Genomic DNA, 22,810 nt, shown 5'->3' on the forward strand with positions numbered 1-22,810 from the left:
ATATGGTAGATGACGTTTCGCTCACTTGTTTCTTTTCCAAACTATTACGAGGAGCGAGAGAAAAATGTCACTATGGTGGATGTGGCGCACGCATTCAGCGAAGATATCAATGCACCACAGCAGCCGCACCAAAGTGGTGGAGACGCCGATGTCACCGCTGACATTCAGCTAGAAGATGTGAAGCCCGGTCCTGAAACAAGGCCGAGCAAAAATGTACCACGCAAAACAAATAAGCGTGAGTTTATCTTCTCCAATGCATGCAAGGTTTGCAAGTGGGCGGCAGCTATTGAATGGATGGTCGTTTGTACAAGGAAAAACTGAGCATGCAAGCATTGCTTAGAGAGTAAATGTAGGAAGTATGAGTGCTATATTCGGATTATCCTTACGGCTCTTCCAGAATACTAGCGTGCACATTAGCGATTTTGCTAGCTGTTGCAGAGCCTCATTTTACCGTATTCATTCAAACTCTACCGGAAAATTTGCCATGACAACGGATTAGTTGCACTTTCACACATTTATGATCAGCTGACCCGTGCAACGGAATGAGCTGTCTGCTCGCTCGCCGTTTTTACTGTGGTGTCGTGCCATTCTTGGAACTACACTATCCAAAACGAAACTAAACAACGCTAAGAACGGTTTGAACTAACGTAAGAATGCTGTACACTACAAGCTGCTTACAAGCATAGCATGTGCGTGCATGCGGTTTCTTCCACGAACCACAGCATAAAAGCTTTGGACCGAAACCGTTTCTTATTTAACCCATGGTAATCTCTGCTATCAAGCCATGCACATATGTGTGCATCGAAGGAACTCCAAAAACGTGTAATTATCGACGCATAAACGGTTATGCCAGAGTAGGAGGGAATATGAGCTTTGGGTTTTGCGATCTCCTTATATACAGACTTCAAATTATTGTTGTTTGCAGTGACTCGTTCTACATAGTGCCCCCTCACATGCCCACTTTGGGACGAAACCTTACATGTGTCCGAGTGATGAGATTTCTCGAGACACTACACAGCAGTTTCGCAAAGTTTGTTAAAATAACCTACTTAGCTCGTTTTTCAAGGACCTCAGCAAGGACATTTTTCACCAGAAGCAGGGTGATAGAAGCTTGTAATCGGAATGGTAAATGAAATTTGAGGTCTGAATAATGGTTGCTAAAGTAAATGAGTGTATGTTTTGCAGTAATATGTAGTTTGTGTTAGTTGTCATGTGTGCATCATAGAATGGGCTGCTACTCATTCACAACTATAGTCACTTATACAGTATGAGGTTAAGTACTTTCTCAAGTTCAGATATTATTAACAGCATTGCTGCATCACTATAAAGTGTGCTTTATCTGTTTCACATTCAGTTCTGGAAAGGGCCATGGCAGTGTCAGACCATTGGCGAATTTAGAGCCAGGCACTCGCAAGCGACTGGCCGAACGTAGACGGAGCGCCCGATGTCGACCAGCCAAATGTGCAGTGGCTCTTTGGAGCGCTCGAAATCGCTCCAACACGGCCAGTTGAATATTCTATAAGGAGCCTGCTTGGAAAATTGAGGGCACCCCCAACTCTTGCAGAACTGTTCATATGCGAGGGGCCTGCAGCACTAGAGAATCTAAGCGTGTCAAAAACAAATTGAGGAGGCCTACTACAGCATGCCCCATATTCAAAATGTCATTTTGGAACGTTAGAACCCCAGAATTTACAAGTTATTTTACATTCTCAGTAGCAAACACTGACATAATTAGCTGTTATGATATCGATAGAAGCATATCACATAATCATGGTCATTTTTAACTGTAGAAAATTCATGGCACTTAAGTAAAGAGCAGAGGCGATGACACAAGGACTTTGGCATTTCCTGGGTTTTATGTGCCAAAACCCATATAGTGTTTATGGCACATAAGAGACCAGAACTCAACCTTTACTTTTTCTGCTCGTGCTAATCTTTCTTCCGGGCACATGTGGTAAAGCCACGTTCGTCTGACAGTACAGGAACTCCCTGCAGGGTCACTGTGGTCATACCTTCATGGGGAGGTCCGACGGGGCTACCAGCTGGAAGAGCAGCGTTACGAGAAGCGCCGAGAGAAGTTCTACGCCTTCTTCCGAATCCCTCGAGCACTGGAGATCTTTGTGGGCTATGGGTTTCTACAGTGTGCAGATGCTTTCTTGTCAGTGCTGACGCTACTGCCCGTGCGCTTCACGCTGGCCGTGGGCCTGTTCGGAGCGCGGCTGGTGGGCCGGCGACGACTGCAGCCAGCCGAGTCATGTGACCTGCTCAAGGGTCTTGTACTTCTGGGCACATGGCTGCTGGTGTCCCAGGTGGACATGTCCATGCTGTACCACATCGTCAAGAGCCAGTCCGTCATCAAGCTGTACATCTTCTTCAACATGCTCGAGGCACGTGTTGAAGTTACATTGCTCAGCCTTGGGAACCTAGAACAGTGAACTTTAAGCCATGCCATTCCTGTGACTCAAAGGCGGTGGCCTCTGCACCCCTGCCTCCACAGTATATCACAGGCTAAAATTTCACGGGGCAGCTGCGCCCCTCCCCTTCACTGGCCCCTCTCTGGCTGCACACTGGAACCCTTGATGATGGCAGAATTTCAGGACTTGAAGTATAAGCTTCGGCAACTGATTTTACACACTTGCAACTAACCCATTCAAGTAGTACACTGTGGAAACACACTCCTTGCTTTGAAGTACAGCCAAGAGCAATGCTTGCAGCTGTCTTCCTTTTATATTTTCATAGGGGACTCTTGTGCCATGTTGCATCGTCATAAGTGGCATTGTGTTATCAGTTAATCTTGCTCTGTGACGGGATTTCGCGCCAATGGCAATGACTGCAGCTGTGGTGCTTCAAGACTCAAGCATGGATAATGCTGTATTTACTCAGCGTAGCCTTTCTTTATTTTTTAGGCACCCTGGGTAGTCAAAGTTGCTCAGGTCCTTCCTGCTAGATATCTCTCCCAGCTCATTGAGTTGCTTTGGGATCTCAAGCACCGTGTTTCATTTTAGCGTGATTGCAACCCTTGTTTGCAGGTGGCAGACAAGCTGTTCTCATCCTTTGGTCAGGACATTCTGGACGCCCTGCTGTGGACGGCAGCAGAACCAGAGCAGCCACGGGCACGCCGCCGCTTGGTGCTGTTGGCACAATTGGCCGTGGCCCTGGCCTATGTTTGTATCCTTTCAGGCGTAAACTCATTTTTGGTACAGAGTTTGTTTCAGACACACTCATTGACATATACTACATAATAACAAAGTAATTGTTTAAGTTAGTGGTTATGTCCACCTACAGTGGTAGCTTAGTAGGCTAAGGTGTTGCGCTGCTAAGCTAGAGGATGTAGTTTCAATTCCCTGCTATGGCAGCCACATTTCAATGGGAGCGAAATGCAAGAATACGGGTTCTTAAACTTAGGTGCACGTTTAAGAAGCCCAAGTGGTCAAAATTAATTCAGAGACACCCACCGTACCGTGTCTCATAATCACATCATAGTTCTGGCACATAAAACCTCTGAATTTAAGCTCCTGTTTTAGTGGCTGTGGTATTTGGCTGCTTATTTGTAACGCAGCTGAATGCCCCATTCCAATATGAGCAGAAAACAAACATGTGCTCGTTTTTAGATTTTAGGTGCAGCCACACTTAATTAAATGGGTGCTCACAGCACAGACAGCCTAGCTAGGGTAAGACCTTGCTAAAGCACAAATCCTGTGATTGTGGCATTGAATGCATTCGGATATGTGTTCTTTCACAGTTAGAATGACAGTGTTGGCAGAAGTTTGCACAGAGATGAATTGACTAGTGCAACTCATTGAGCAAATACACTTGCTGAAAGTGACCTTTTCAGGAGCATAAGTGTTCATGATGGCGTACTTGTGTTTTATTGTAATATATGTAACATGTGGCAAAAAAGGGACAAAAGAGCATTATTGAGCTTTATAATAACAGCCATAGAAATTCTAAACGGAACAAGTGATTAAGTGGAGCGATTTTGTCGAAAATGTTATGTACAACATATATACAGGGTGTTTAAGCTAACTTGCACGAAGTATACTGTTTAGTTTCGTGCACTCTAAAGAAAAGCTGAAAAAAAAAAATTAAACAGGGCAGCTATCTCAGCATAAATGAAATAATCCTCGTTGCTGAACAAACGTTGCAACTTTTCTATTGAATATTGTTCATTAGAGCTACTATTTTGAAGGTTAATTAAGTGATCTTTGTTAATTACCCAGCTTATCATATTGGCAGCTATTTTAGCATGGATGAAATGTTCAGACGTTTCAGAACAAGTGCTGCAACTTTTGCATTAAAGCTTTTTTGCTAGAGTTACTAATTAAAAGCTAATTGAGCAATCTTTGTTAATTACCTTGCTTACCAGATTGGAAATGTGCTGCATAGGGCTCAGTACATTACTGGGCCAATTCAACACGTGTAGCTTTTTCTTCTTTTTTTTAATATTAGGTGTCTGTTAGCTGAAACACCCTGTATAAATAATTTGATGAGGAGCCTCACTCAGAACCGAGTTGATGACCAACATTTTAAAGAAACATGGAGGTGTATTGACAAGCATTTTGTCCAATAGAATATCTTTATTTTGTAAACATTCTGTTCTTTGATCAAAAGTTGCAATTCCTTGACTGGACTTCCACAGTGCTTCACTGTGTGCTGGTGATGCTTCAGGCAACAACTCTGAGTGTCGCAATTAATTCGCAAAACAAGGCCCTACTGACCATCATGATGTCAAACAATGTACGTTGCAACCGCCACCAGACCTCCTCTTAGCTGAGTTGTATTTGAAGTGAAAGTGCATGCATTTATATGTAACCTTCATTGCGACCTTAAACACTGACATGAACAGAAAAAAGATTTGCCCAGCGAATTAACGTCGTTAAGGCTCATGAAATAACGAAGCGTTCTCCGTCTCTTCGTCTTGGCTTGTTTTAAACTCAGGGTCCGATGCAAGCAGTTCATGTCTAACCTCAGGTTCTCTCACTTGAAGCTCTGGATCAGAACGAAGTCATTGCCGTTCACTCATCAATTCCCGGTGATGCTCCCGACAGGCAGCTTCTTTCTGAGAGCACATAACTTTGTCCATCGCCGAACATTCGAGAAAGACCACTAGGCTTCTGGACCAGATACGTTTGATTCCTGCCGGCAAACGAATGCCGGTTTAGCTCTTATTGCATTGTGTGCGGTCCGCGGGACGTTCAGGCTAATTATAGACGGCGTCTTCATTTTAACGCGATAGCGTTAAAGAGCTCGTATCGCAGAAATTCCGCCGTCGGCGTCAGCACCGTTGGTTGTGAGCGAAAAATCATCATCTTGTCCGTGATCGCAAAATCGAAAAAGCTGGAAATAAAATAAATAATAAAAATGTTGGGTCCGAGTGAGAATCGAACCCAGGCCGTCTGCGTGGCAAGCAGGTGTTCTACCACACAGCCACGACTCTGCTTGGAGCTGCACTGAAAGCAACATTCATGCTTCCCAAAAATACGCGTCCTGTATACAGGTGTCACAGTACGAGATGCAATATCGCAGTAATATTGCGTGGTACAAGCGTACATTGCCATCGGACGTCACACCATGTCATTGTCATAACGACTTTGTGGTTTACAGACAGCCACCCATTACAGAAGGCACACACATTACTGCGCGTATTCCCTTAAGACCACGTAGTGGGTGCAACGCAACTTCGAAAAAGTTTCTCGCGCATAATTGCCCCTAGTTTAAAGCATGCTACCCATTACATAAGGCACGCACCTTAGTGCGCGCATTCTGTTAAACACTCGTAGTGTTCGAAGTGCGCACTAGGGGCAGGATATCCCTATCGCGTTCTACTCTTAAAGACGAAGTTTAAGCGTCCCCCAAATTTTTTATTGTACTGGAGGTGAGTAGTGGGGCTTGCCCAATATCTCTGGCACATAGCCGCTAGGAGCTGCGAGCCACATTACGCTGATGGTCCCGGGAAAACCTCAACCACGAACAGCTTTGCTGTTAAAATGCAGTTTGGTTTCTGCGAAGTAAATGCAAGCATGATGTCACCTCTATTCCAGCAAAGTGTTTTCTGTCATAAAATGTAACTTCAATTGTTGTGGTCAGGGGCGTAGCCAGAAATTTTTTTCGGGGGGGGGGGGGGGGGTTCAACCATACTTTATGTATGTTCGTGCGTGTGTTTGTATGTGTGCGTGCCTATATACGCAAGCAAAACTGAAAATTTTCAGGGGGGGGGGTTGAACCCCCCCAACCCCCCCTTGGCTACGCCCCTGGTTGTGGTCACGTAGTATCAACGTGCCAGCTTACTATTTTGGGCCAACTACGACAAGACACTGGCCTAATTGTGTTTGCTAATATAGGATGCATCATTCCAAGTTGGTTCTGCCAATTGCTTAATATATACTGATAGGCTAGGTAGTGAGTCGTAATATTGATGAACAGTTGCACAAAAGACATGTTCATGCACACATAAAGAACACACGCACAAGTGCTCTAATTGCCATTCTTAAAACAACTCTAAAAGGCAAGTATCAGTTTAGGTCACACTGATAGATTAACACTTGGGAATGTCTAAAACTTCAATATTATTGCCAACAGCACCTTATTAAAGGGACACTTAAGAGCAAAGCGATTTTTCTCATATTAGTAAGGTACTCTTTCACGATACCAAAAACACCACGCTTGCTGCGGGAAGACGCTTAGTAAGCGAGAAAACGCGCAAGAACAAAATGTGGGTGGCGATGCCACCTTGAAGTTTCCGCACCATTCGCCGTGACGTCACACGTTTTGACGGCGTCTACTAGGGACTATGTAGCTCCTAGTCAGTAAAAATGAAGTACATTGTCATCTTAGGGGGCCATAGATTTAACATACCAAGTTTGGGGTAATTTTGTTGAGCCAGTGGCACCAAAATATGACAAATACACTTTGAAATCCATGACGTCACGCGGGGAGATTTCATCGCGATATTTAAAAATGAAATTTTGCACTTAATTTTCTTTTCTATTAATAAACCTATGATGGCGAAATTAAAGACGTTGGAGTTCTCAGAGCACAATTTATCAATCTAAACCAATTCATTGTTTCTCTTTAGTGTCCCTTTAATCGAGATATTAATGTAAATGTAGGACATGACTTGCAACTCTAGCAGGTCGTTATATAGTAACTGACTGATGACATAGCACCTGCTCAGTGTAGTTCTGTCACTTGTTAGCAACCACTCATAATAAGATCACTACATTGCATGGTTAGATGGAATAAAATGCTATCTCTTGACTTCTATGTGGTTCTTGGAGAAAATGACTTTTTGATGTTAGCCTAGACGTCGCACAAGCTCGCCTGCAAGTGTTCATATTTCCTCTTATTAACAGCCACCAATCTCAAAGGCTATGCTTTTGGGAATGCAAGTGCCAGATTCAATAGCGGAAGCCGGAAACATGTCGTGGCCACCATGTTAGAGACGCCAGTCTTTTGACAATGGCACAAGTGGTAAAGAAAGACCTCTGCCCCCTGCACGCTCTTGTTTCAGTACTTTCGTGAACGTGTAGCGCTTCGCTAGCTCTACTCCATTGCACAACTCACACTAACTGCAGATAAGAGAAAGTGTGGTGCCCGTGGTGTGTTGTGGACTCGCTTTCTGGCTGCGCGTTTGCATTTTAGGCAAGAAACTGTTGCTCTGCAAAGCGCAGTGGTATACTCGGCGACAACTTTCCTTGACAGCACTGTGGAAGCTACAGAACCGAAGTGCATGCCTGCTACCGCGCCAAGAAATAGTACTTACGTTTACTGATAATTTTCTCGTTTTTCTTGCTGAAATAAATGTTGCTTTATTTATTATGAGACTGAAACAGTTGCGGGAAGTCGTAGGTAAAATACAGTTATTGTTCACCTCGCAAGAATGCCTTCCTTTTCTTTCCATTTCTTAGACAGCACCACCTTTTCAGCATGCCCGTTCTCCAAAGTAAACATGGCGTCCGTGACGTAGTGGGTCAGTGTGCGGCCGCAAACGCACCGTTTAGTTCTCCAAGAAAAATGTACTCGTAATATGACACTAAACTGTACTCTGAACAATCGAAATGTCTCTCCCATTCACATTTTTCGTGAATATGTTTTCTAAACGCGTTAACGATGCGAGCGAGCAAAACCGAAATCAGCCGCAAGCTGCCGTACTACTTGCGGAGCAACACGAATGTGCGGAAGCCCCGCCTCCGTAGCCTTCACTCCAATGTCAAGATAAGTTGTCGTCGAGTATAGCATATGGAATGTGACATATACCTACTTGGGGGTGTGCAACATGGTTTGAACTGGTAGTCTGCAGACCTTTGAAATGCATTTGAAATGCAAGTGTTTTCTTGGTACGAACCAAGTGCTGCAAGGTTTCTGGAATGGCATTTTAGGAGCACATGTCGGCTTAATACGTTCCTTTAGTGTCCCTTTAATACTGGAATAAGCATTCAAAATCCTGAGGGAAGAAGTGTCTTGTTTACAATGACTGATAGTGTTTTAGAGCTTATATTTTGGTGTAGCAATGGAGCACTAATTAATCAACAACATAAATTAGTTTCACATCACTTAAGACAATGATTTGTGACACTAACATTTGTTATGTAGAGTTTTGACTGCACTCAAAAATGGCCACTTGCATGCCTTGGGCAGGTGATGATGCGAGAACAATCGTGTGTTCCGATTGCAGTTTGTGGAGCTCAAAGGCATGGTATTCAAGAAGTTCGCCAAGAACAACCTGTTCCAGATGGCTTGCAGTGATGTCCGCGAGCGGTTCCACTACGTGGTGCTCCTGTTGATGGTGATTGTGCAGACAATGCGGGAGTACAGCTGGCGACAGGGTGAGTAGTGGCTGGGTAAAAATTGTGGGCTAGCCGGTCGGTCATTCTGAAACGCGAGACGTGTGTCCCCGCAGAGCAGCTCCTGAACCTGCTGGGAGACTGCGTGAAAGTGCTGGCTGCTGAAGTTCTGGTCGATTGGGTCAAGCATGCCTTTGTCACGCGCTTCAATGCGATATCCTGGCAGGTGAGTACTTAAGTTTACGCTGTTTCTTCATTAACTTTGCATTAGGAGGTTCGTTAGGCCTAAAATCCCCAACCCTGTGTAAGATCACAAATTCCAAAGTATTCGTATCTGAGCCATTGTAGTCCAGTAAAAGTTCTCTAAGCTTGCTAAATTCATCCTTTGGCGCCTTACACTGATAATCACTTCAAGGAAATGCTGTCAAAACGCATGATGTCAGCATAGCGAACTTGTGTAGGAGCTTTGGGGCAATGTAACCTGTTCTTTTTTGTTCTTGTACCTTTTCTTATAAGCAGTAGCTATTTTAGATCTTGTGACAACTTGGCAGCTGCTGCTTGTATGGCTTTTGTGTCAATCGAAGTGCGAACCATCGCTATCTTTTTTTTAATTATGTTTTTTAACTTGTTGCCTTAAATTTATGATGACCTACGCGTGCTTGGAGTATAATACTGTAAGGAAGACAGAGCGGCACCTGGGCACAGGCGCTAGATCGACTGGCGTGAAGAGGATGACAACGAAGCTGGAGAATAGAACAGCCAGCCTAGTTAACAGCCGTTGTGTCTATTTCTCTGTCTCGTTCATTACAATGGCACAGTTGTCGGAAACGAAGCCCTAAAGGGGCCCTCCAACACTATTCAACCCCCCATTTTTTACTTGCGGGTTGCGTAGACTGATGGCTGGGGATAATTTTAGCATAGGTCTGAGCACTGACATCAAATGATTTAGTATTTTAATCACGCAATAAAGTCGCTACATGCCTACATCGCTGCTGACTGCATCAGCGCATAGTGGCGCGCACCAAAACTATTGCGGGCAGAAATGACGATTCGCGCCAGCCTATGATTGGATAAATGTAATGTTGGAGGTGATCGTGGCGTGGCATCAAAGTTGAGATTACTGTTGGGTTTCGTTTTTCTTTTCTGTGGCGCTGGCTGCCATTTCGCCTCTGGTCCTTTTTGCCTGCGCCGGTCGGATGTCCATACAAAACGCTTCTCCCTCTTCCCTCTTTTTGCATCTGTACATTTGTGAGCTGCCTCTTTCTGCACATGCGGTAGGCTCTTGATTGCTGTTGAAGCGGTGCAAATAATCCTCCTCGTTGAATGACATTGTAATTTATCAGGCTGCTCACCGAACAACCCGCGTGGTGCGACTGTGTTTCACCGCCCTTGCCGCTCCACAAATTCCCTTCTCAGAATGAGAGTAGGGAATGACATGGAATGTCATTGTAAGGAACAGCAGACAAAGCCTCGCCAGCCTCGCTTCGAAGCAGTAGTGCCCACTCATGTTCTGACAAGTCAGGCGTCAGGCACCACATTTGTTACTATGGCAACGATGTCAACAATACGTTGGGAAGGACAAGCAACAATGGTGTGCAAGCTTCCCCTACGTAGGAGCTTTCAGCTCATTTCATTGGGGCTCTCTGAAACGTTACAGGGCGAGTGAAATGCGGTCATGTGACCCAGCGAAAATCGAATTGAGGGTAGGTATCTTTTTTTTTTCTTGTATTATGAATTTCCTAGATCGAATAACTTCGGACTGCGTGCCGCTATTGCTGCCGTTCTTGCTGCACTAATATGTCCGTACTTCAGTCTACGCTAGAGCACTGCACGGGCTCGGGCCTACCCGAAAACCCGAGCCCGGCCCGTGGGCCGGGCCGGGCCGGGTAAAGTAGTTTTCACGGCGGACCCGGGTCGGGCTCGGGTCTGAAGCTCCGGGCTTAGGGCCGGGCCCGGGTTTGAGGTGGCGGGCTCGGGTCGGGCCGGGCTTGGACCTTGCTCAGTTCTTAAAGGGGCACTAAATGGAAACAATGAATCAGTTTAGACTGATAAAGTATACTCTGAGAACTCGAATGTCGTTAATTTCACCATCATAAGTTTATTCAGGAGAAAATCAAGGTCAAAGTTCTATTTTTTAATGTTGCCCCGACGTCATTGATTTCAAACTTAATTTTTGTTGTATTTTAAGGACATTAGCTCAATGATATTTTCTGAAACTTGGCCTGTTAAGTCTATGACTTCCTCAGATGTCAATGTACTACATTTTTTACCGATTAGGAACTACGTAGGCCCCAGTAGACGCCATCAAAATCTCTGACGTCACGGTGTTTGCTGCGCGAAATTTCAGGTGGCTTCGCTACTCACATTTCCCTCTTGCGCGTTTTCACGCTTACGAAGAGTCTTGTCGCGGCGAGCGTGGTTATTTTGGAATTTTAAAAGAGTAATTTACTGATAATAGAAAAAGCGTTTTTCTCTTTAGTGTCCTTTCAAGCTTCATCCACATACGTAGTGCCTACATACATGTTCCAAATTATGTCCCGAAAAAACGTTTTATATATGTGGTGCAGGGTATTTGGGGAAGTTTATGAAGTACAAGTACTGAACTTCGTTTGCTTCTTGCACATGGGGCTACTTGAATTAGCTGAAACGGGCGAGCTAAAATTTGATAGATAAGGTGCTTATAACATCTCGCTAGTCTGTGCTTCATTTGCATTTGTTGTGATTTTATATTTCAAATGTTATTTTTTAATCGCAGTAATAAATGTAATATAATAAATTTATGCCTTTAACTTATCATCACAAGCGCGATCACAGAGTTCCAAAGCGGGGAAACGTTCTTGAAAGTTCCAGCCCTCCACTAAAGCGAAAGTACTGCGCGAGATCTCGTTACAATAGAATCCCTATAAAGACACATTCTTTTTCCATCGCTCTGCCACAGCTCCCAGTGGTCATGTGACGCGATATGACATGCACAGCCTGCTTTGTGTGCCCACATTGGTAATGTCTTAGCTTTCGTCTTGCTCCACTATATCAGGGGTCTCAAAGTCACCTCCGTTGGGCCGCATTGACGAAAATTTACTCCCACGACGGCCAGGACAATGTGCCGAAGGTAGGCGCGCGGGGGCATAGGTTGTATAAAATGTCAGCTAAGGTTGTCATTTGAGGAAGGACCTTTCCCACAGCTCATGTATGGGTTATTTCTGAAGGGGATTTGGCGGCAGGATTCCTACAGCATATCGATAGCTATCTTCAAAATCACTAAAACCTGTACGCCGATTCTGACATAGAGAGTTGTTTCACGGTTATGTATCAACGCATGGTGACCGCAGGGGGTGCCTCACGAAAAAAAAAAATTGTTTTAGACCTGTCATGCCTGTGTAGCTCAAGAAGGTACGTATAAATAAAATTAAAAACAAATAGAGGAAACACTCATGTGGGGGCCGCGGGCCACTAGCGAGAGGTGCGCAGGCCGCGTGTTTGAGACCCCTGCAATATATAGTGCGAGAGCTACATGATGCTGCCGCAACAGCTCTGGAATATGCAGGAACAGCATAGGTGACGTGACGAAGTATCTGGCTTGAAAAAAAAAAACGATTACGAATTCCGTGCCGGATGATGTCCCCTTAGCTCGAACCATATGAATTCAATGAGTAATCGTCGTGAAGCTTATTCACGCCTTATCAAACTGGAACGAAATCACTTCATCCACCTCCTACCAATCCTACCCGCGTGTTCCAATGGCCACCTTCTATCGGTACAGCATCGTTAGGAAGGCATACACCATTGTAATATAGAAAAGAAAAGAGCACGGTGCAAACCATGCATAACATGAACTGCTGAAAACTGCAAGTAGAAGCCCTCAAAGAGGAGTTTTATAGATGCTATTGAAGAGTGGCACGACATTCGGGAACGAGAGAAATGAAGGGATGAGCTGGACAGCTGTGTTCATTCTGCAGAGGTCCACAATGACATTCTAAACTAGCTCCAATGGTGGAAGCTAAGAACAACGACTGCCCACGCCTTCAGTATTCGTAAGGCAGATGTGCGCCCCTGCGGCTAGCGAAAGCAGTGCAACAAATTTTAGCGCGCCAGGATATGTGGTGCAACAGTGCATGACATGCTAAAAGGCAGAATCCCCTGATAATTGGATATTTTGCACAAGAACATGTGAAGAAATAAACTATAAACTATGCCACAAAACCTTATAGACTGTATGTATTAGCAGCGATGCGATATATCATAACGATGATATGACAAATTGTTTTTTCTTCCTTTCGGCTGCTTATACGTATATGAACTACACGTGGCGCACACGGATCGTTATAATTTTTATCTAGGTTAGTGTACTTGAAACAAAGGTAATAAATTTGGCTTTTTTTGCTCTATTTCTCTTTCTGTGGCAAGGTGCTACTATGTTGAAGACAGGTGCTACATATCCAGAAGGGTGCACGATCGGCTTTGTCGTTAGGGCATGCTTTAAATTTCAATAGAGTGTGCAATAAAAACAAAGAGAAGAGAGCGTACTGTTCCCTGTCTCCTCTGTTTTTATTGCGCTCCCTATCGAAACTGAAAGCATGCTGCAAATCACTTTCCTTGCTACAATATCTGGTACAAAACGCTCTTGGTGATCCCCATTGTATGTGCAGAAAAAAAATAGGTACATTATACCTCTGCCGAACGAACGTTCATCGTACCCAATATCTCCGCTCAACTGTTTCCACGGTGAGCACCTTTTTACAAGAAATTACCGTAGGTTAAGGTATACAGTAGAACCCCGCTGTTACGTTCCTCACTGCTGCGTTTTCCCGGCTGTTACGTCGTTTTCCGCCGGTCCCGGCATAGCTCCCATAGGATACAATGTATTGGGAACCCCGCTGTTACGTCGTAACTGTCGGACCGTTCCCGTATGATACGTCGCGAAGTGCGCTCGGAGCCGACCGAGTGACTACCAAAGAGAGCGGCCATGGTGCATTTTCACGCAGTTTGGCCTCGTTTGACCGTAATATTAGCCGCATGAGAGGCGCAAGCAACAGAATCTTTCAATTGATGCAAACAAAAGCATGGCCTTCGAGATTCAAATTGCAAAGATGGCGTCTATGACGTAACTGCTCGCGAAAGCAAGGACTTCGAGATTGGCATTTACTATTGACAAAAGCATAGCCTCTGAGATTTGTATTGCACAAACATGGAGTGTATGACGTAATTGCTTGCGAAAGCAAGACCTTCGAGATTGGCATTCACTTCTGCCATCGCGTTGGCGTAGACTCATCATCATCGTTATTTGTCGGAGAACGGGAGGAGTTCGAGCTGGTTGGAGCTCGCGTGGTCGTGCGTGCGGTTCGCAGTCGGACTCGCCGCGCCGATCGCGATTGCGTGTGCTTAGTTCTTTCATGCCTACTGCTGTTGGTGTTTAAAAAATCACATACGTTGATTACATTTCTGTGGATGAGGCCATCCTAAGCTCCGCGTTTCTATCCATCGACTAGATCGCGGCTGAGCGCGCCAATTTTCGTACTGCTCGTAAGAATTGAAATAAAATTCTGTACCACTAAATATTTTGCCGTTTTTCCTGTTTTTCGGCTCTTACGTTTCCCGTCTCTTACGTTTATTTCCTACGGTCCCTTCGAAAACGTATCAGCGGGGTTCTACTGTAATTGTTAGCGAAGCATGCGCCAACAAAGCGTAGATATTTCATACTTAAAACGCCTCGCTGTCGATTCCATGTTCGAGTAACACCACCTAGATTATTGGCTCGGCCCCCTGTCGGGCCCGATCTGCGGTCGGGCCGGGCCGGGCCGGGTAGGTGAAATTTTTTCTCGGGTTCGGTCCGAGCCCGGGTCTGGCTTTGAGTCACCAGGCCGGGTTCGGGCGGGTAAACTTTAACGACCTCCGGGCACGGGCCGGGCCCGGGCCAAGAATTCCGGCCCGTGCAGTGCTCTAGTCTACGTAACCCATGAGTTAAAAAATGTGGCTTTGAAGAGTGCTGGAGGTCAATGACCCCCGCATTAAAAAGGCTGGACGGCGCATCCTTGCTCTGCGAGGCGGGCGCTTGTGAAGCCACCGGGAGGTCCCCTGTTTGTGCCGGAAGCTGCCGTCTTCTGTTCGTCTTAGTCACGCAATTCAAATATTCTCGGGTGGCAGCTGTTGTTATGATCGTTTTTCTTTTTTTTTTTTCAAACTCTGCGCTTACGCCTCACTTTAGACGCCGACGAATGCTACACAAAAGATGACAGACGCCATGCCGACACCATCCGAATACGGCGGAGTGCTGCAACATACAAAACGCGTAAAAAGTAATGCAACTTTGAGGTACTTACGCGTGAGATGTCTTCCCTGGCTACTTTTCCGGTCGATTCGTACAGTTTACTGCGCTACAGGCAGGCGTTTCTTTTAGAAAGAAGAGAAAAGCTCTCGCGCCGGCAGCAATGGACTGGTGATGGCAGTGGCTTCCGGGACAAAAACGGCACCTTCCGGTGGCTTCACGCCCGCGTGATGGATGTGCCATCCAGCTCCTCCTAGTGGAGGTCAGTGCTGGAGGTCCCCTTTAAGGCAGACACTGCTTGTGTTCGTGCGTCTTCGGCATTCCGGACCCACCATTCAAGGGAAGCAGTCCACGCTTCCTCCGACATGAAACCCGCCTACCTGTCACAGCACCAAGCACAGTTTGGACTCTGTCATCACATCAGCCTCCAACGGACGCTGTCCATGCGTCCTTGGCCATGGATTGTGCCACCGTGAGTACCGGAGCCACTGTATCCTCCGCAGATGCCGGCCCAGCCTCTTCATCCGGATCACCCGACAGCACTGTGGAGCTGCTGCATAGCATCACGCAACTTCGTGTCACGGCTAACGCCTTGACAGCGTCGAGTTCCGAGCTGTCTACTGCCGCCTTGCCAGCATTGTGCGCCATTGATGCCGTGTTGGCTGTGGCCAGCTCACAAAATCTCGAGGCCAGCTTGCCCGAGAACTGCCGAGAGCTCCAGTGTGCCCTCACACAGCTCTCGAAGCAACTGGGATGCTTGGCGTAGGTACACACACAATTTTCGCCTGCTGTCCCACCATCGCCGGCTGCCTGCAAACTACCGGTGTTCCGCAACTTTCAGGACGCTGCCGAAAATTAGGTGGCGACTATCAAAGTCCTCGGAGCTCACAAGGCCTGGTTGGACCAGCAGAAATAGTGGGTGGCCATTGACCGCCTTCATGATGCCGCCAAGGCATGGCACGCAAATGGAGGCATCTGGCATCAAACCTGGCCTGAATAGCGTGCCAAACTGACTAGTCTTTCTTGTCCTCTTTTGAATGCCTTCGACCCTCTCATCTCCAACCCGCTCTCTACCGTGGATGGGAGCTGCGATGCAAACCATTTCGATGGTACACTTGTGCCCTGCAGCCCCTGCATAGAGAGCATCACAGAAGGCCACGCGGGAGACACCAACACCGGCCGAAAGCAGGGTTCCCCGCCACAGAGCTCCTATTCCATGATGTTACAATTGGCAGTACCATCAACAGAGGCCACGACCACCTTCAAGCAACAATGGCCGGTGACGCACCCTTCAAGACCAGCAGCGCGTGCGAACACGCAGTTACCAGCTCTTCTTGTACCTGGCACGTACACCTTTCATGAAGGACCGGAAGAGCCCATGGCATCCATCACTGTATTCACAGACCCACCGGAGCTGCTGACAATTCCAGAGCCTGTTGCTGTACTATCATCTGCCCTGAAGAAGCCTGCGCTGGAACCACCAGCCATGGCACCTGATGCCCCACCCAAACCACCTCCAGAGCTGTCGGATGTCCGCCACTTCCGAAGTGACGTGTCTCTAAGTGAAGCCGAGACGCCTGTCAAAGTTGTCGTCAAAGTCTGGCCACTTGAACCCACATCTACCCCTGGTTCGAAGGATGACCTAAGCTTCCATGACCTGGGCAGCTCTGCAACACTTGACATTCGGGCTGACATAAACCCGACCTTGCAGCCAAAGCCTGCCAATCAGCTCATTGTGGTTGCTGAGCTCATCTTCCCTCAACTTGAAATTTCATGGCCGCCCACCTTACGGTGCAAAAGACTTCCAGCAGCACGTTGAGAACTGCGACGGCATGATCGTCGGAGGCATCTTCGCCCTGCACCGAATATTCACTGCTGTCAGCTTTGTGCTGAGTGCGTTGAGTCGCATCGTGGCCGAGACCTGCGGCCGCAGCAAGGCAGCCAATGTTGGCCACCTGAGTCCTCGACACTTCAGCAAGACACATCGTGACGTGCACAAGAGAGACCACCCAGGCACAGCCAGTACAACCCGTCAGAGACGTCTTCGCTAACAACGGCGCTTCAGGGTCTAGGGCCTGTGGGCCTGCAATCACCAACGCGGCACAGCTAGTGTCGTCCGCCCGAGAACATTTCGGCAGCTCCCCATGTAATTTTGCAGCATGGCTGAGTGTAAGGAAGACAGAGCAGCGCTCGGGCACGGGCGCGAGATTGGCTGGTGCGAAAAGAACAACGATGAAGCTGGAGAATGGAACAGCCGGCCTAGTGAACAGGCGTCGTGTCTATTTCTCTGTCTCATTCATTACAATATATATATTTTTTTAATAAAAATTGTTACACCCGAAAGTCAATGCCCAGTCTGTCGTTTTGTGTCTTTCTTTCATCCTGTGTCAATTTGGGCATTAGCTTAGACTGTGGACAACTACCAGTTTCACCCAGTTTGCCGCTCCTGTTATGAAAAGTCCGCCTTTTCTTGCTAATCAAGCGTTCTCTTGCAGCAAGAGTGACATTCGGTAAAGCATGAGGGCAATTTAGACAAATCAACATATCTTTCTTTTTAGCATACATGTTTTCTGAAAATTAACATGGGCAGAACAAGTAACCAGTCTTGAGCAGTAACTAGTTACTAGTAATGCGTTACCGGTAACTAGTTACTTTTAAGTTAGAGGAACTTGTAACAGTAACAGTGTTACTTTTTTACACAGTAACTGTAACGGGAAATACCATTACAGTTACTTCTGTTTTTATAAAAAAATTATCCAACAGCAGCACTCATTAAAGGCCGACGTTAAACGCTTTCCACTTTTTAGAACTTCCTTCTTTACCATATCCTCTCCACCATTCAACTTTCCACAATAGGGCTCTCCTCGCAGTTTAGGAGAGGAGGTCGCTAGTTGGCTTATCTTTACTGCCGAAGACTGAGGTCGGAGGTTGGTCTTTAACGCAAGTTCAAGTTTACTTGTGAGCTACATATAGTAAATCAATGATGCTGCAATTGAACAGCTTGCTAAGTTCACGTCCTTTTTTTTTTTTCGGCATATATATATATATATATATATCCTTTTTGTCACTTGAGCTTCTAGCTCTGTTCTTGGTGTACCTGTCGAGCGTTAGGATGCATAGTCTCCTTCGTCCGTGATTCCGAGCTAATCGTGTTTGACAGTCGGCTAGAAAGCAGCAACGCACGAAACGGCTGAGAGCCAGCAATACCGTGAACTAGCAAAGTAATTTGTTAAAGCCTCTTTGGATCTGAATGTGAAAGGTTTGCTCTGACTTGACACAACAATTATTAATAAAATGACATAGACGTTTTGCCTACTATGCAGGTGGCATCTTCAGATTGTTGCAAGCCGATGCGTTGTGTCGAATGAACCACAATTCCATGAGATTTCTTCCTCCCGCCTTCGTTCACAAGCCAGCGCGTGCCATTGTTGAGGTCAAAGCTGTGCACTGTTGCCCAGCAGTGTTCAAGAAGCCCCGTCTTAGAACGCGTTACATGGGTTGCTTTAGCAACATCCCGTTTTTCCTACCTGTTTCACCAATGTAAGTAGTGTCGCAATCCCCGCATTGTAGTACATGTATATAACCCCGTTCTGATCGTCTGCAAGTGTGTGGTTGGGGTTTCGCTAACGTATGTCCCAATGTATAACGGGGCTTAAAAACGGTTTGTATGCCCAGCGGACGCAGAGCTCTCCGAACAGGGTTTGATACACCTTGAACATACAATGGACGTTGTCTCCACTCGTGACGCACTCCCTGTTCCTCTTCTCATGCATTTCTGGGTATCGTTAATAAGCGTCCTAGGATACTGCTGTCATTCCAGTGCATCAACCACGTTTTCCAGTTACAGTATCCTAGGATGTTTATTGATGCGACAAAATAAGGCGTACACAACAATTGGTTTTGTTGGCCCCCCTTTTAGGTTTCCTCAGTCTAGGGTTTTACCACGTGCAATTTTTACTACCCACATGCCTTCGTGTGTTTTTATCAAATTCCATCATTTGTTTTGTGACTTATTTTATACAGTAACGAAAAAGTAACGACGTGGCATGCTATGGAGTGTGCTGGCAAAAGTTGTTCAGTGAAGGCCTCCTTTGGTTTTCACCTTGTACAACCGAAAACTATTATTTAATAAAGTGTCTGCTTTATGATGCAAGCCACGGTTTCTTTCATTACTTAAAATGTATTGCGAGTGGTTACATTCAGCTACTGATGCATGCAGGTCTACCAAGAGTATCTGGCCAGCCTGGCTTATGACCTGGCCAGTAGCAAACTACACACGGTGAGTCAGTATTGAAGTACAGGGAGCTGTGAAGTAATGAGACTGGGTCTTCTGAAAAGTGTCTATTGATCCAGTCGGTGCTTATTATCTAAATTCTTCAATATAGTTTCCTTGGGTGTCGATACATCGAGTGCAACACAATCCTCACACTGCAAAGGCTCCTTGAAAGTCGGCTGTCGTTAAATCTCTCAAACACACTGTGACAGCCTGTTGGAACGGTGACCTTTCAGGCTTCTCTTGAGCTTTGGGAACGGGAAGAAGTTTGCCGGGCTCATATCGGGGCTGTACCAGGACTGCATCAGCCCTGATGCAAGCCCGGTAAGTTTCCTCCTGTTCCCAAAGCTCAGGAGAAGAGTGAAAGGTCACCATTTCAACGATGTTCCAGCCATCCAACGGGCTGTCACCGAGTCTCTGAGAGAGGTCATGACTCACGACAGCTGACTTTCAGCGCGAGAATCACGTTGTATACTCGGTGTATCGACGTGTATCGACCTTTATGAATTTGAATAATATGTATCGATAGGATCAATAAATGCTTTTTACGAGACCTAGCTACATTATTTTACGGACAGACCCTGTATGTAGCTGCAGCACAAGGTCTTAACAAGACGCTCCTTGCAGGCACCCTCGGACCACGGGGATCTGGTGTCGCGCCGGCTCGGCTTCACACCTTTGCCTTTGGCAGCCCTGGTGTTGCGAGTGATGGCGTGTCCCCCTAGCTCATTGAGACTAGCCATTCTCGCATATCTGTGGTTAGTGACACCTTCAACACGTTCTATTCTACACAGTGGATTGCAACCTAAAAACAAGTAAACTCCACCCACAGCCATCACTGTCCTTGCATGAGAGAATTTGCATAGATGCTCGAACCACTTGTGTTCACTCGTTTTCGTAACCTCAAGCATTTTATGCATCTGTCATATAGTTGATTTCCCCGAAAAAACACACATTTGTGTCACTAGTTTTAGGTTGAAAAGTTTAGCGCCCTGGTAAATTTCATAGAAATCCTGACATCACTGCTCAACCAAGCGTAATATGCTGGAACGACAAACTTTTCATTCATTTTATTTGTTGCGGTTTAACATCCCAAAACCACTATATGATTATGAGGGATGCCAGAAATTTCAACCACTTGGGGTTCTTTAATTAATGTGCACCTAAATCGAAGTACACGGGCCTCGAGCATTTTTGCCTCCACCGAAAATGCGGCCGCAGCGGCCGGGTTTTGATCCTGCGATTTTCGGATCAGCAATCTAGCACCATAACCACGAGACCATTGCGGCGGGTTAAACTTTTCATTCCCATTTTGAGTAGTATTTACATTAGCAGCAATAAAATACTTACGGTTCGAACTGAAACCAGCTAGCATGACCCTCTTACATAGGGGAATGGCAAATGCACTGCAGTTCTGTGGGCAGTACTTGTATTTTTTGTTAGGTTGTAACTGACTGTATACCTGGCGACAACCTTCTGTGGCAACACAGCCAAGGCTATGGAACCAAAGGACACGCTTTTTTACTACGCTGCTGCATGTACTCCGAGAACGCTAACTTTTGTAGACTACGTAGCATACAAGAAAAAATAAAAAGAAATGAAATAGGCATTATCTTCAAGACTTTTTGCATTGTAAGTAAGAAAGCTTATCCTGCAAAGGATTTTGGTTTTTTGCTGTTTCTAGTTTTCTGGCTTTCTGATGTCGATTTCATGTGCCTGTAAACAACCACCTGCAAACGGACTACTTGGCGTAGTAACACATGTGCAGCCAAAGCTCCGCCCACGTAGCTTTGGCTGTGCTGCCAGAGAAAGTTGTCGCCAGGTATAGTGCCATTTTGTAATTGATTCTCCAGATCTATGAGCAATATCTACAGCCCTGTTTCTCAGGGATGACTATTATGTCTGTGAACTTTTATCAAGCATCGTTTTATTACCCTGCCCTGAGGCCCGGTCACACCAAGATATTTGATGTTTAGAGTGGCGTGGAATCCATTTAAGTGGCAGTAAAATTTTAGAAGGCAAATGTGCTAGCCTCAAAACTAACATGTGTCTGGGTAACACACTCTTTTTTTTCCTGTAGTGATGTATGGTTGTGAGTCATGTACTCTACGGAAACATGAGAGAAAGAAAGATACGATTCTTTTTTTTTTTTTTTTTTTCTGTGGTGCTGGCATAGTTTTGAGAATCCCACGGGCTGCCAAAGAAATGATCTTTCAGGCATAAGTGAGAATAGTCGCGAATGTTATTTCGATGCAAAAGGTCATTAAACAAACATTATTATTTCGCGTGTGCTTTTTTCACAGAGGCACTGTTAGGAGTAGTGTAGCTCATGGATTAATGCTAGCCAAAGTGAAAGGTAACAGAAAACGAGGTCACCCAGTCATGAGCTGGCAACATGGTAGTCTTCAGGCCACATGTAAATGTCTTGATTAGCTTAATTAAAGCGGACACTAAAGAGAGAAATGTTTTTTCTAATATTAGTAAATTGCTCTTTCACAATTCCAAAATCTCCATACTTACCATGAGAAGATGCTTGGTAAAGGAGGAAACGCGCAAAAAGAAAAGGCGGGTGACGGTACCACCTTGAACTTCACGCACCAGTCATCGTGACATCATAGATTTTGACGCTTTTTACTACCACATCCTGCGTTGCTCTTAATCAGTAAAAATGAAGTATGTTGTCTTCTAAGGGGGCCATAGACTTAACATACAAAGTTTAAGGAATTTTCATTGAACCAATGTTGCCAAAATACGAAAAATGCACTTTGAAATCCGTGACATCATCCGCAGAGTTTTTGGTTCATCACCTGCCAAGTTCTCAGAATACAATTTATCAATCGAAATCGATTCATTGTTTCACGTTAGTGTACCATTAAATAACTTGCAGTAATTGTTGTCAGCAGCTCAGCAGTACTTAATAACACAACAACCGAGTGAACAGTTGAGCGCTCAGAATTTTCCTTTATGACTCTCACATATTATGTCACATCGCCACTTGCAAATGATGAATGGTATTGCAGTCTGTGCAGCATGAAGGTGCTGCTGAACCTGGTGATCCTAGGCCTCGCCTGCTGCATTGTCAAGAAGCACAGGCAGACTTTGCAAGAAGACTCCCCGGTGAAACAGCCACGAAGGCCCCAGTCTTCAGAATAAACATCCATCATCACACATTGAGCGCGGCATTTTTATGTCATCATGCAGTGCCGAGGCAATTTCAAGTTGGTCGATGAGTACCCATTAAAGAGAGTATTGTTACACCTTCTGAACGTAAGAGGTTCATGTGAAAAATTTATTAATACTGTTTAGGAGGTATTCATGATCTAGCAGTTGCTTTGCTCATTAATATTTTAATGGCGGCACCCTTGCTGAGACGTAGACAAAATATAATGAAAACCATATAAGCACCCGTGTTTGTGGTTTTTGTCATTTACTGCTCTTCTATGTCTCAACCAGATTGTTTTTATTGAAATGGTATTGCATATACTCGCCGAC

The 22,810-nt window shown here is 45.6% G+C and overlaps 1 protein-coding gene across 1 annotated transcript; it reads left to right on the forward strand.

Moving 5' to 3' along the window:
* Nucleotides 1-29: 29 nt before the first annotated feature.
* Nucleotides 30-22,584, forward strand: LOC119393655 (protein TAPT1 homolog). Its single transcript, XM_037660764.2, has 9 exons — nt 30-235; nt 1,996-2,387; nt 3,030-3,168; nt 4,640-4,737; nt 8,675-8,825; nt 8,900-9,009; nt 19,265-19,324; nt 19,946-20,076; nt 22,339-22,584. Exons 1-9 carry the CDS (start codon nt 73-75, stop codon nt 22,469-22,471), a joined length of 1,377 nt encoding a protein of 458 aa, XP_037516692.1. The 5' UTR covers nt 30-72; the 3' UTR covers nt 22,472-22,584.
* Nucleotides 22,585-22,810: the final 226 nt, after the last annotated feature.

The sequence above is a fragment of the Rhipicephalus sanguineus genome, chromosome 5 (assembly GCF_013339695.2).
Source record: "Rhipicephalus sanguineus isolate Rsan-2018 chromosome 5, BIME_Rsan_1.4, whole genome shotgun sequence".
Classification (NCBI taxonomy): Eukaryota; Metazoa; Arthropoda; class Arachnida; order Ixodida; family Ixodidae; genus Rhipicephalus; species Rhipicephalus sanguineus.

Excerpts from the sequence above, each read along its gene's own strand:
- LOC119393655 (XM_037660764.2), top strand. The coding sequence starts at position 73 with ATGGTGGATGTGGCGCACGCATTCAGCGAAGATATCAATGCACCACAG. Across the intron at positions 8,826-8,899 it reads GGAGTACAGCTGGCGACAGG|AGCAGCTCCTGAACCTGCTG; the intron begins GTGAGTAGTGGC and ends GTGTCCCCGCAG. Across the intron at positions 19,325-19,945 it reads CCAGTAGCAAACTACACACG|GCACCCTCGGACCACGGGGA; the intron begins GTGAGTCAGTAT and ends CGCTCCTTGCAG.